Source organism: Micromesistius poutassou (genome assembly GCF_964030765.1).
Source record: "Micromesistius poutassou genome assembly, chromosome: 17".
NCBI classification, from domain to species: Eukaryota; Metazoa; Chordata; class Actinopteri; order Gadiformes; family Gadidae; genus Micromesistius; species Micromesistius poutassou.
Genome location: NC_140287.1, coordinates 8,577,481 through 8,591,337, shown reverse-complemented (window position 1 = coordinate 8,591,337; position 13,857 = coordinate 8,577,481). Strand labels below are relative to the sequence as shown.

General features: G+C 44.9%; 1 protein-coding gene across 1 annotated transcript; it reads left to right on the top strand.

Annotated features, from left to right (window-relative positions):
• The first annotated feature begins 2,307 nt into the window (after positions 1-2,307).
• Positions 2,308-11,970, top strand: thbs1a (thrombospondin 1a). Its single transcript, XM_084482431.1, has 22 exons — positions 2,308-2,476; positions 2,686-2,769; positions 2,886-3,442; positions 3,632-3,710; positions 3,817-3,906; positions 4,035-4,144; positions 4,554-4,679; positions 5,014-5,110; positions 5,387-5,557; positions 5,715-5,891; positions 6,214-6,387; positions 6,505-6,785; positions 6,882-7,100; positions 7,212-7,319; positions 7,775-7,934; positions 8,026-8,144; positions 8,504-8,738; positions 8,949-9,176; positions 9,309-9,580; positions 9,702-9,799; positions 9,910-10,049; positions 10,161-11,970. Exons 2-22 carry the CDS (start codon positions 2,706-2,708, stop codon positions 10,166-10,168), a joined length of 3,513 nt encoding a protein of 1,170 aa, XP_084338557.1. The 5' UTR covers positions 2,308-2,476; positions 2,686-2,705; the 3' UTR covers positions 10,169-11,970.
• The last annotated feature ends 1,887 nt before the right edge of the window (positions 11,971-13,857 follow it).

Genomic DNA, 13,857 nt, shown 5'->3' with positions numbered 1-13,857 from the left:
GCATTGGTTTCCTGCTCCATGTATTTGTCCACTATCAATGATTACCAATGATAACAGCTATATATGTACTGTTATGGCAGATCTTCTGATGTAAACAACTAATGTAATGATGCCAAAGTGTGTGTATCAATATAAAATGATTCACGATATGGAACTGTCATCCTCTTTTCACTGCATTTGAATCCAATGTATTACATCAAATGGTTGTGATATGAATGTTACATTTTGTCTCATGTACAGAAAATAATCGGTCCCTATCTATAGATCACCGCGGTCAAGCTTTTATGGGACACTCAAGGCAGACAGGTAGTTTATGATTTTAATACTTTAAAAAAAAAGAAAAAAAAGTACCTTAATTAGAAATAATTAAGGTACGGTAATAAGAAATGTTAAAGGAAAGCACTATGTTATTTTATGGTAATAAAAATATAATAATATAATGAATAATGGGACTTGGATGACCCGGTTGCTGGTTGCTAACATGAATGAAGGCTCCTGTAAAAAGGATTTATCACACTAGCGGTAGGCTAGTCTGAACGTCTGCGTAGGCTAACCCCTTGGCTAACACTTGGCCGGTTAAACACCACTGAGCAACACAGCTAGCATACAGCTCTGAAGGGAGACAAAAACAAACATGAACTCTCCCACCGACCCCAAGAGACAAGTTCTGTGTGTGTATGTGTGTGTATCTCACTTTTGTGTGTGTGTGTGTGTGTGTGTGTGTGTGTGTGTGTGTAGCTCTTTGTGTTTGTGTGCGTCTGTGTGTGTCTCTTTCTGTGTGTATGTGTCTCACTTTGTGTGTGTCTGCGTGTGAGTGTGTCTGACTTTGTGTGTGTGTGTGTGTGTGTGTGTCTCTTTGTGTGTGTGTGTGTGTGTGTGTGTGTGTGTCTGTAACGTGCGTGTGAAATTCGGTAGAAAAACATGTGCTATCTATGGGCTGTTTCCGGTGCTCTTGGCTGGCCGGTCTGCTCCCTGAATTCTGTCAAGGACGCCCAGGTTCTACCTCCCTGTGATGATCAGACACACCCAAAGACATGCCCAGTCACAGCTGGCACTGCCCTGGACGCTAACCCGACATGTTCCTTCAGGAAGCAAAAAACAGAGTCTGATAGCACTAAACAACATCAAAATCCTCCAGGTTATTTTCCACTTGGAGAGTATGCTTTGAATTTGTTTTTGGGTCCTTTGTTACAGTGTTTGATTCCTGAGGGGCACGCCTGTAGCATGAAGATCTGACATTCCAGCAGATTGTACGAACAGGCTTGAAGACAGGTATCCAGATGTTTGGGTGCCTGAGTGTCAGGGCTCCATATATCTTAACTTGATTTTAGATAAACTATTTTGGAGTGCGAATATCTGGGAATTCTGGGGTACATTTCGAAGAAATGGCTATAACATCAATTGATGTCCGAAAAACGAATGAGGTCAATGCCCAAATCAGAACCATGGCGTAAAATGCTGAATCAGCCGGTAAGCCAGACCGACAGCTGAGAGATAACTCTTCCAGACTTCCCCTAGAGCTGTTCCGCCCTATTTTTGCCTGCTTGATCTGTATTGCAAAGGCTATGTTGTAAACTGAAATAGTATAGGAAGAATGAAAAAAAGATATAAAGAAAATAACATGAATGTACTGATATAGGATGCACACTAAACAAAGAAAGAAACTAAGAGAGAAACAAAGAAAGAAACAACGAAAGAAAGATCCAATGTGTGGTTGCACATTTTAATAAAGGTTCAATGACGCCCCTGGTGGATCAATTGGAAATAACAAGCAGGCAAGCCTTCCCTAAACTATTTCACTGTTGATGTTAACTTTAAAATATCTAATATATAAAACATGATAAGTTACAAATATACAGGTGTTGGTAAGGAAATATAATGTATATATAATTTAAACATAATTTAGATTGTAGGTCTATATGAGTTAAGGGATGTTCGACAAACTATGGACAACTAATGTTTTATATTTCCGTTCTAATATAGGCCTATAGGAAATATTGGGTTAGAGGGTTAGAGTCAAACAGAATTTGGATAGTCTAACGAAAAACAAAGCGTTGACAGGAAACGACCGCCTGGCTCCTGTGCGCGGATTAAATAGTTGTCCGGTGATGGAAATCCAACTGTGGAATGCATTTTTTTCCTATGTGTGTGTGTCTCGGATAGAACTGTGACGGGCTGTGAGGTAATAACCATTGGGTCGTCCCCTCATACGCTCCCATTGGCGGAGACGCGCTCTGAGGAATGTCCTGAAAGCATTTAAAAAGCTCTGATGCCTCCAGCATGAGCAGAACAGTCTGAAGCATCAGTGCGCCCTAGTAGGCCTACTACCAAGTCTAACTATATTTCTTCTTTATTTTATTTTAGCAAAAGGCTGTAACACTTTCCGCAGAACTAAAGGAAACAACCGGGACCACGACTTTAATCGGGAGATTGTATATTTTATACTTTATTTAATTTCGGAAGATAATATTCAAAGGTAGGCCTATGTGAATTTCATTATATAGGCCTATAATAATATTATTATTATTATATATTACATTATTTCAATAAATTAGGTTGCCTATGGCCTAGCATTACATTTGTATATGATTATTATTATTATTCATTATATTTTAAAACAAGTCATAGATTACTTAGATAGGATGTTGACTACATCTTGTAACTTAATGATTTGGGATGGATTAGGTACCACTCTGGACTTCACCATGATGCGGTGCAGCCTCACTCTGCTGCTGATGCTCTGGAGCTGTGAGAGTAGAAGTGTGGCAGGTGAGTGGAGACGAAACAACCTGGTCCTTTTTGCTCTATTTGTCGATTCGGTTCGCAGGCCGGAATTGTGAGGTGAGAGTTGGGAAAAGTAACCGCGTTTTGCTTTCCCTCCACAGAGAGTGGCGAGGACAACAGTGTCTATGACTTATTCGAACTTGCCAAGGTGAGCAGAAGGCAGAACGGAGTGACCCAGGTTCGAGGCGCAGACCCGCACAGTCCTGCCTATAAGATCCTAAATGCTGACCTGATCCCCCCGGTACCCGACATGTCCTTCAGGGACCTAATCGACTCCATTCAGACAGAGAGAGGCTTCATCCTCCTCCTCAATCTCAAGCAGTTTAAGAGAACCAGGGGGAGTCTTTTGACAGTCGAGAAGACCGACGGATCCGGACCTATATTCGAGATCATATCCAACGGCGAGGCGAAAATGCTGGACGTGGTCTTATCCACCAAGACCCAGCAACAGGTCGTGTCGATTGAAGATGCGGATTTGGCGACTGGACATTGGCAGAACATCACACTGTTCGTGCAGGACGACCGTGTGCAGCTTTTCGTAGGCTGCGAGGAGATAAATGTGTCCGAGATGGATGTGCCGATCTACAAAGTATTGTCACAGGAACTTATAGACACTGCCCGCATGAGGATTGCAAAGGGAACAGTGAAAGACTTCAAGGTAAATATATATTTTTTGTTATCATTATTGTTCTTGCTTGCCAGAAAATCAATGAAATTGATTCAATTGAAATTGAAAATCGTGGGCTGTTAAAGATATAGGCCTAATACAATTTGGCTTTTAATTGTTAATCAACTGTTAATCAAATCCAAACTATATGTGCTTTAAATGTTATGTCTTTTTATTCAGGGAGTGCTTCAGAACGTACGGTTTGTCTTTGGAACCACTCTTGAAGCCATCTTGAGAAACAAGGGATGCCAAAGTGGAGGTGAGTTTCCTTCTACTCATCAGGACTAATCTTTGTCATTGGTGCAAATGGACCGGTCCAAAAGAAACAAACAGAAACATAACCACCGCTTTCTTCCTCTCCGCAGCGACCTTGTCCGGTATGATGACCCTTGACAACCAAATGAACGGCTCCAGCCCTGCCATCAGGACCGATTACACCGGCCACAAAAGCAAAGGTGAGCCCCATCTCCCCCACCCTCCCCACGCCGTTGATCGGCTCTCATCCACCAACCACGCCTCCGTCCGTATATTCCTCACGTTCTGTGGTGATGTAACTCACTGGTTCCTCCTCCGGTTTGATTAGATGCGCCGTCCATCTGCGGCTTCTCCTGCGAGGACATCTCGGGGATGTTCAAGGAGCTCAAGGGCCTCGGTGTGGTCGTCAAGCAGCTGTCCAACGAGCTGCGCCAAGTGGTGAGCGTCCAGACGCACGCCGTGTCGTGCCTCATGCACTTTGTCATCCTTCCCTGTCTGTCGCTTGTGTGTGTCTTTGTCTCCCTACTCCCCCTCCGCTCCGTGCTTATTGCATTCCTAATGCGTAGCCACTTGTCACTGTAACGGCGTGCCAGGGCCAAGTCCCTAATGAGAGCCATGTTGAATACACTTAATATGTTTGGCTGACTGGTTCTCCCCCGCCTGCTTCACTAGAGTCAAGCAATGTCTTAATCACTGTGTGTTGGGCGTGGGTTTTGTTCCTATTGGCAACATTTGCAATGCAAATGCTTTCCGCTGTACGTCCCTAAACACCCTCTCTTTCTGTGTGTGTGTGTCCCTCCCTGTCTTTTTTTTTTCCTCTCTCTCTCTTTCTCTCGCTCCTCTCCAGGTCGTGGACAACTCAATGATCAGGGATCAGATCAAGACCCAGAGCGGAGTGTGCGTGCACAACGGCATCGTGCACAGGGACCAGGACGAGTGGACCATGGACGGATGCACAAAGTGCACCTGCCAGGTAAGAGTGTCTTTCCAGCCAGAAATAAACCTGTGGGCAGGGGATAATAGACCCTTGTCCATTTTGAGTTCCAGCCTACAATTATATAGAGATAATGTTATTGCTTCATGTTAGAACCGTGTGGTGAGACATGCTAATCTATTGTGTAATAAAGTGTTGGGTGGAAAGTTTTAGTGGTGTTTTACACACACAGCTGGATGAGTTTCCCTGAAACATAGCAATTAGTCTTGGCACAGACTCCGCTTGCTTACTTTTTATGTCCTTTTTGTGTGCTTCGGGGCAGCGAGCCAGCAGGCCATTATCCATGTACTGATTTGAATCTTCCTTTGTGCAGAACTCTGCCACGATTTGTCATGAAATCTCGTGCCCCATGATTCCCTGCACCAATGCCACTGTGCCCAAGGGAGAGTGCTGCCCACGCTGCGGAACCGGTAAGAACCAGCTCGTCTCTCTGCTCACAGAGAGCGTAGGCCATGAAGTCTTGGCACGTTTTTTCAAAGGATAAGAACAATATGATAATAGCAGTAATGATCGAATTATGACGATTATCACAATGATAACGACAATGTTATAATAATACTAATAACGGTAATAGAAACAATTCTAATAACAATGATTCAAACAATGATTCAAACAATTCAATACAATTCAAATTCGTCCTAATTCTTAGTAATAATTCATTGTAATAACTCTGTGTTCCGTCTCAGACCCCTCAGCAGAGGACGGCTGGTCCCCGTGGTCCGAGTGGACCCACTGCTCGGTGACGTGCGGCCGGGGGATCCAGCAGCGCGGGCGCTCCTGCGACCGCATCAACAGCAACTGCCAGGGCACCTCTGTGCAGACCCGGGACTGCTACCTGGAGGAGTGTGACAAGCGCTGTGAGTCCCTCCTCTTTCCCCTCACTCATCTCAAACGCCAAATTCTGTTCTATCTGTTTTTATCCTGATGGCCGTTGCCCCCCCGATGAACCACAGAGCTTTGTTTTGAGTTCTACAGCGTGTTAACCGTTGTGATGTTTGTGTTGTTTGTTCACAGTCAAACAGGACGGTGGTTGGAGCCACTGGTCTCCCTGGTCCTCCTGCTCCGTGTCCTGTGGCGAGGGCCTGATCACGCGCATCCGCCTTTGCAACTCCCCCACGCCCCAGATGGGCGGCAGAGAGTGTGATGGACAAGGACGCGCCACCGAACTTTGCAAGCAGTCTCCTTGTCCTAGTAAGTCGTACGGCGGTGTAGTTACGGTTGTAGATTTTCACGTAAATTAATATCTGTGAGGTAACTTTCTATCGCCGAATGAGGCCACACAATGGTGATTGAGCCTGTATCCCACTTTTGAAAGCCCTTGCATTTGCAGTATTATGAATGTTATGAACTGGGAGTCAGTGCTTTTGGATATTTAGGATCAATTACTGCTTATTGCCAAAGCTGTCAGCAAAGAAAACAAAACAGGATCTTTGGGATTGCCACTGCCAAGTTTGAAAGTCCAAAGGGCTCAACAAAAGGCTGATGCTGATGATGGTGTTTCCTCTCCTTCTAGTCCATGGTGGATGGGGACCCTGGTCTCTCTGGGACACCTGCACCTTGACATGTGGTGGTGGAATCCAGATGCGCAAACGTCTCTGCACGGACCCTGCACCAAAATATGGAGGAAACCACTGTGTTGGTGGTGGCGCCATGTCCCAAGTGTGCAACAAGCAGGAGTGTCCTATCGGTAAGCACCCTGAATAATAATAATTAATAATAATATAAATTAGAACATGTAAAATTGAAAGGTGCAACTCTTGTACCAGCATCTAGAACAATATGTTGTGTCTGCCCCGGCCTGTAGATGGTTGCCTCTCCAGTCCTTGCTTCGCTGGAGCCAAGTGCAACAGTTTCCCTGATGGCACCTTCAAGTGTGGCCGGTGTCCGGTTGGCTACAGAGGAAATGGCATCATCTGCAAGGACATTGACGAGTGTAAAGAGGTTTCCGACGCCTGTCACACACACAACGGGATGCATCGCTGTGAGAACACAGCGCCCGGCTACAACTGTTTGCCCTGCCCCACCCGCTTCTCTGGACCCCAGCCATTTGGGAGGGGGGTCGAGCAAGCCACCGCCAAAAAACAGGTGTGAGCTTTTACTGGTTTTCATGTTCAAGTCCATTTTGTGACGTATTACTGTCGGTAGGAAGGGGATTCTAAAACCCTCCATTTTTTTCTTCAGGTCTGCAAGCCTCGTAATCCTTGCCAGGACGGGAGCCACGACTGCAATAAAAATGCCAACTGCGTGTACCTGGGCGTCTTCTCTGATACCATGTTCCGCTGCGAGTGCAAGCCAGGATATGCTGGCAATGGCTACATCTGTGGAGAGGATACTGACTTGGACGGATGGCCAAACACAGAGCTGTTGTGTGTGGAGAACGCTACCTACCACTGCAAGAAGGTAAGCAAAGTGATACGGAGAGAAAAGTAGAAATGGATACTCCATCATTTCCCCAATGTTTTGTTGTGGGGATGCCCTCTTCCTCACCAGTTTTGTTTTGTTCTATTATAGGATAATTGTCCCAGCCTGCCCAACTCTGGTCAGGAGGATCATGACAAAGATGGCCTGGGGGATGAGTGTGACCATGACGATGACAACGATGGAATCTCTGATGATAGGGTGAGGCGTGACACTTTTTTTTTTCTTTAGTCTCTTGTTTTCCTCAGGGACCAGACATAGCAATCAGCAGTTGCCTCTTTCAACCTCTTCCCTCTGGGAGGTAGAAATCGAAACCTCTGTGTTTCCATGGGGACTTCCAGCAGAAACACTTTGTGGAAAGCCAGTAGCACGTAAATACTATAATATAATATGGCCTAGGCTTAGGACAAAAGGGCCTGCACGCCATAATTCTACGTGTGGATTGGAAAAGTTCGACAAGAAAATTATCTATAATGTTGTGGTTAGAAAACCCTAGGTTTCTTAAATTGGAATATCACATTGCAGTGAAAAGACAGCATCCAAGTTCCAAACCAGCCTCATTGAAATGTTTATTTTTTCATCTGGTGCCATTTAATTTCACAACTGCGTGTGAGGCTATTGGATTTTAAACAAAATGTTTTTTTTGATGAATTCAGGATAACTGCCCCAAAGTGTACAATCCTGCCCAGTACGACGCTGACAGAGACGACATTGGCGATCGCTGTGACAACTGTGTTTTCGAAGCTAACACAGATCAAACCGACACCGACAACAACGGCGAGGGGGACGCCTGCGCCATTGACATTGACGGTGACGGTAAGAGTCCTCTTAAGGTTTTTGAAGTTCTCGAGTGCTTCTGATGAGCTACGGTAATCTAATGCGAGCAAATCGTTTTTCCTCTCACCAGGCATTCTGAACGAGAAGGACAACTGTCAGTACGTGTACAATGTGGACCAGAGGGATTCCGACGGGGATGGCGTGGGAGACCACTGTGACAACTGCCCTCTTGAGCACAACCCTGACCAGGTAATGCCCTATATCCTCTTTCCCCTCACACTCTCTCCCGGATAAGCCGCGCCTGAGGGTGATACTTAAGCTCTCACTGTGCAGACGCCCTTTCCTCTGGACAAAGGATGAAGGTGTCCTTTAGAGTAGGGTTCTACTCCGATGAAAGAGAGGAATGTGGAAGATATGAGGAGGCAGTTTTAATCAGGCCAAAAGGGAAGGACATTTGATTATTCTCCTCACAGAGAAAAATACCTCAATCGAAAGAAATTGAGTAGCATTTAACAAAGTTCATATTGACCTCACCTGCATGGTGTTTAAAAAAGCAAAGGATGGTCTCTGAGCAGGATTTGTAATAAAGGAATTCCCTTCTCCTACAGGTTGACTCTGACTCAGACCTCGTGGGGGACAAGTGCGACAGCAACCAGGACATCGACGAGGACGGTCACCAAAACAACCTGGACAACTGTCCGTATATCCCCAACGCAAATCAGGCCGACCATGACAAGGACGGCAAGGGCGACGCCTGTGACCACGACGACGACAACGATGGCGTCCCCGACGAGAAAGACAACTGTCGCCTGGCGCCCAACCCTGACCAGCTGGACTCTGATGGTGAGTCACCTCTTCGCTGCCACGGCCAACTATGCATCCGCTACAACGGAGACATTTCTCGTGGCTAACTCGGGCAGACTCTTTAGTGTTCATCACACTTAGGCTTACATAACCGCTCTGTGACAAATCCTTTCCTTCTCCTGTTCCAGTAGTCATATTCGCTGGTTGTACTCCAATTCAAAAGCGTGTGTTTTGATTTCTCTCCTCCAGGGGATGGCCGAGGGGATGTCTGCAAAGATGACTTTGACCAGGACAACGTGCTGGATATCTATGACGTCTGCCCAGAAAACTTTGCCATCAGCGAAACAGACTTCCGCAGGTTCCAGATGGTTCCTCTGGACCCGACAGGCACCTCTCAGATCGACCCCAACTGGGTGGTCCGTCATCAGGGCAAGGAGCTGGTGCAGACCGTCAACTGCGATCCTGGCATCGCTGTCGGTATGTAGAACTTGTTGCACTTACAGACAATAATTAATTGCCATTGTACGGGTCGAGTCAGAACAGGGCACCTGGCAAGACGCATCGCAGCTGTTGGCCATCAACACTAAACCGGCCTTCATCCCCGTCCAGGTTATGATGAGTTCAATGCGGTGGACTTCAGTGGAACATTCTTCATCAACACGGACAGAGACGATGATTACGCCGGCTTCGTGTTTGGCTACCAGTCCAGCTCGCGCTTCTACACTGTGATGTGGAAGCAGATCACACAGACCTACTGGTCTTCCACGCCCACCAGAGCCCAGGGCTACTCTGGCCTGTCAATCAAAGTGGTTAACTCCACCACAGGGCCTGGCGAACATCTGAGGAATGCTCTCTGGCACACAGGAGACACGGCCGGACAGGTGGGTTTTCCATTCACTCCGTCTATAAAATACTCCACATCGATGAGATACGGGCATTAGGAGCTTTTTATTGCATAGGTGGACGTTCATCAAGTTGACGCGTTGACTGTTATTCTTCCAGGTGCGTACTCTGTGGCACGACCCCAAGAACATTGGCTGGAAGGACTACACAGCCTACAGATGGCATTTGGTGCACAGACCCAAGAGTGGACTCATCAGGTAATGTCTGACGGCCCTTGCAATACGTATGAAAGCTCTTTCCAGAGATCCAGAGCATAGTAACTGCTTCAGTTCAAATGTGTTAACATTGTGACTTTTTCACTATTCAGGGTGGTGATGTACGAAGGCAAGAGGGTCATGGCGGATTCCGGAAACATCTACGACAAAACGTACGCTGGTGGACGCCTCGGCCTCTACGTCTTCTCCCAGGAGATGGTGTACTTCTCTGCCCTCAAATACGAGTGCCAAGGTAGGACCCCTTTAAAACTCATGTCAGTCATGTGTTCAGTGCTCATGAAAAGGGATTTGAACAGTCGCAAGGACATTTGATTCTAACGCATGTCTTTTTCTGTACTTCCAGATTCATAACTGCACCAGTGAGGTCCTGATATGGATAGAGCTGTCACCCGCCACTATGAGTTTTGAACTGTAAGCCCCGCGACGACCATTCTCCGCAACACTCCACCACCAGAACACACACCGTTGGCGGAATGGATAAGAAGATGTAGAAGGTATAACCTGCTTCCCGTACATTCCCGACGAGAGACTTCCGTGACCCCCCGCACCGTACACTCAGAAACCACGCGTTGGCCTTGGTCCGAGGACCATCTTAACCTTCTCATTATATTTCTTGGATCTGCTTTCGAGGACCGACTAGATCCCGGTCCTCACGTTGTGGTGTGTTTGCCGAGTGTGGCCATCAAAGGGAAGACATTTTTTTTTATCATGTTATTTTTTAAGCAATAATTTCGATCTGCTGTGGACTCAAAAAAGACTTGTTTGAATATGAAGAAAGCCCTAGGAGGATTTTGGCTAAGTTGGGGCGATTCACTCCCCCCGAAGGACCCGTGGAGGGGACCATGGACGAGTAGACTGGACTGATACTATCATAGAATGTGTGTGTGTGTATGTTCATGTCGGTGCGTCTATGTGTGTGTGTGTGTGTGTGTGTGTGTGTGTGTGTGTGTGTGTGTGTTTGTGTGTGTGTGTGTGCGTGTGCAGTTGGGAAACTGAGAGCATAGTAATGAAGACCACATTGCCAATGAATCATTATCATCGATAATCAATGAGTCATTTCATCCTCATTCACTCTTGCAGGCCTTCCTAATGGAGGCCAAAACCAAACGCTATGTACTGTCCCACGAGATTGACCCGTTGGCTCAGGAAACACCATCAGAGGGACTAGGGAAGGAGGAGTACAATGACTAGGACAGCACAGGGCCTCAAAGCAAATGTGTATTGCTTTGAAAAAAGAATATTTTAGAATATGTGGAAATGATATCTTTGAGTTTTACAGACAGTGTCAAGGGACGTAACTAGTCAAGTGCCAGTCTTTTGTCTGTGATGAATGGACTTTTACAGCTTTAATTTCTTATTTATTCAGTTGCCAGAGATTGTTTGTAACACGGCTGCCATTAAACTAAATTAAAGTCAGTGTTCAATTAAAGAAAAACTGGAAAATACAATGCCATGTTATGTTATTGTAAGGCGTATGCCAGATGTTTTAATTGATCATTTTATTTCCAAATATTCTTATTCTGCACGGTAAGCAAGATCGGCGTGCCTGAGCTTGTGTGTACATTTTTTCACAAGGAAACTGAAAGGAAAAGTACTTAAACGAAGTACAAATATTACCTCATTATTAGAGTTTGTATTGAGGCCACCATACAAGAATATCTTTTTCCAGCAGCAGAGTATACATTGGTTGACTTGTATTTTTTCCCCCAGACAGACTTAAGTACAATCATTTATATTCTGTATATAAGATATTTTTGTAGCAAAAAGAGGCCCGGTCGGCAGTGTAATAGATTCAAGAAATGTTCCCTTTACTATGTTGTACGATATGTCCTGTGCATTTTTTTTATGATAAATTATTATGTTCTATGTTAAGAGTTTATTTCATTTGTGTAGATAAATGCTATTTAAATAATTTATCCAGGAACGTTGCCGTAATATGGAATCGGTCCTGTTTGTATAAACTTGTTTGCACACTGACACAAGGATGTCTTTGTTGTTTTGGTTTTGTACTTTTTTTTAATACTAGGGAAACTTTTTCTATAAACATTTGTACCATAGTTTTTACCCACAAATTGTTGTTTATACTCCTACCAGTGATGTGTAATGTCATGGAACAATAAACACTTCAGGAAAAAAAATAATATATAAGTGTATCTTGGCTTTTTATTCATCCTGAACCATTAAGACTTAATTGCTAAAGTTTAAGACGTAAAGCACATTTCCTTTCGGTCTGAAACTTAAAACACCTGAATGGGAGCTATGCTGTGACAACACAACTGGAATCCATTAGTTTGGTCTCATACAGTCCCGTGGAGAAAAGGGGAGAATCGTTAAGAAGTCCAGAGCCTGCACAAATAAACATGAAGTGTGGCCTACTAAAGACTGCATCGATCCTTATACGACCACACCTGAGACATGCATCAGCACACATCTTACCTTCCAGCTCCTGTTGCTCACGTGACGAGCAGACGCAAGGAATGTGGCGCTCCCTTCACTTGAATGCAAACTCTGGACGAGTGTAGCCTAGTCTACGCCTAACACTACTAGTGTATAAAGGAACCTGTGGAAAACAAAACTTAAACAAGACACACACACACCCATGCATGCAGGGTGGGGGGGGGGGGGGTAGTCATAGCCCTCAAAGCCATTCGTATCTCATTAAACAGCTCATAATTTTCCAGAGTAAAATAAAGATGGCTGATTTGGGTCTTTTATGAGCCAAGCCGTTTCGGAGCCCGAAGCAGCGCTCACAGCTCCCCTCTGAGGAAACCCAGACAGACTCGGTTAACTGCAGGTCTCCTTACATTAGAAACAACCTCATTGCCATGGAAACAAGGATAGTGGGCCATACATTAGCCTCAATGCGTTCTCCTTGCATTAAATGTATATTAGACACATGCTCCAGGATAAAGACAAAAGGCGGTCTGTGTGTGACTTTGACATCCTTCAGATAAGTCCCTGATGATCAATGAGCTGTGTAGCGGAATGGTGGACACGGTTGATATTACATTACAGGCGGGCTAATTCTCTGGTTTTAGTGTCTATGTGAGTTCCTGTGAACCTGAGTTGAAAGTCCTTACTTGGCCCCCTACTAGACATGGGAACATTGTGGCAGAAAGTAGTCACAATGAAAACAAGGTTGCCAGTTTGGCTTCTTCTTTGTCTCTGGACAGCTTTTTTTCCACACAGCTTCAACATGAGTAGCAACAGAGGCTACACAGCTATGCCGCACTCTTTTCAGTTGTTTCTAAATACTTGTAGTTCCTCCTAGTATTGATAATGTAGAGAGAGAGAGAGAGAGAGAGAGAAAATAAATATGCTTTGCTCACAGGTCAACCGGGTGCAGACAAGCCCATCGCACTGAGCACTCAAACCCCAAATCTCCTATTTCCATCACTCTATTCTACCTGCTTGCTTACCAAAAAGGATGAGAATGAGATTTATTGCACAGCTAACAAATGGCCCGGTTTGCACTGACTATAAAAAAACTTTAATTCCACCCTGAATCTCATCACCTATGGGGGCAGGGATTTTTGGAAGGCCTTGCTTATTAGGAGTGGTGCTCTCCCTCTCCGTCGATCTGTCTGTCAACACTGTGAACATAAGGCCTCACACACAGCGCTTGTGTTCCAGTGTGGTTTGCAGTACACGAGAGGAATGTCCTGTTCTCTCTTCGACTGCTGTGAGGGGGACAACAAAGTTGCTGTTGTCGTTCAAATAAGACCTCCATTATGAATAAACCGCCCAGAACGATAATAAAGCAAAAAATAACTGGAGGAGCCAAAGAGGAACGACTTGATTAATAATAAGATAGTTAAAAACAATTCATGATTGGTAATGATAATTGTATTATTATTTACAAGGTTTATATTAGTCTAAAATGCATAATTAAGTAATTTATAAATTATAAAATATTTTGATGTTTGAACAAAAGGTTCAATATTTTGCGTTTCCGATTTTATAAATATGACATCACTGTTCAGTATTAACTAGGGTTGGACGTAACTTTGGTTAGTTTGGAGTCAGATACTATAGGAAGC

What these genes read in the sequence shown, in the direction of transcription:
- thbs1a (XM_084482431.1), top strand. Translation starts at nt 2,706, where the DNA reads ATGATGCGGTGCAGCCTCACTCTGCTGCTGATGCTCTGGAGCTGTGAG. An exon ending in CAAGCAGTCTCCTTGTCCTA is followed by an intron (nt 5,892 to 6,213) that starts GTAAGTCGTACG and finishes CTCTCCTTCTAG; the next exon opens with TCCATGGTGGATGGGGACCC. An exon ending in CAGGAGACACGGCCGGACAG is followed by an intron (nt 9,581 to 9,701) that starts GTGGGTTTTCCA and finishes TTATTCTTCCAG; the next exon opens with GTGCGTACTCTGTGGCACGA.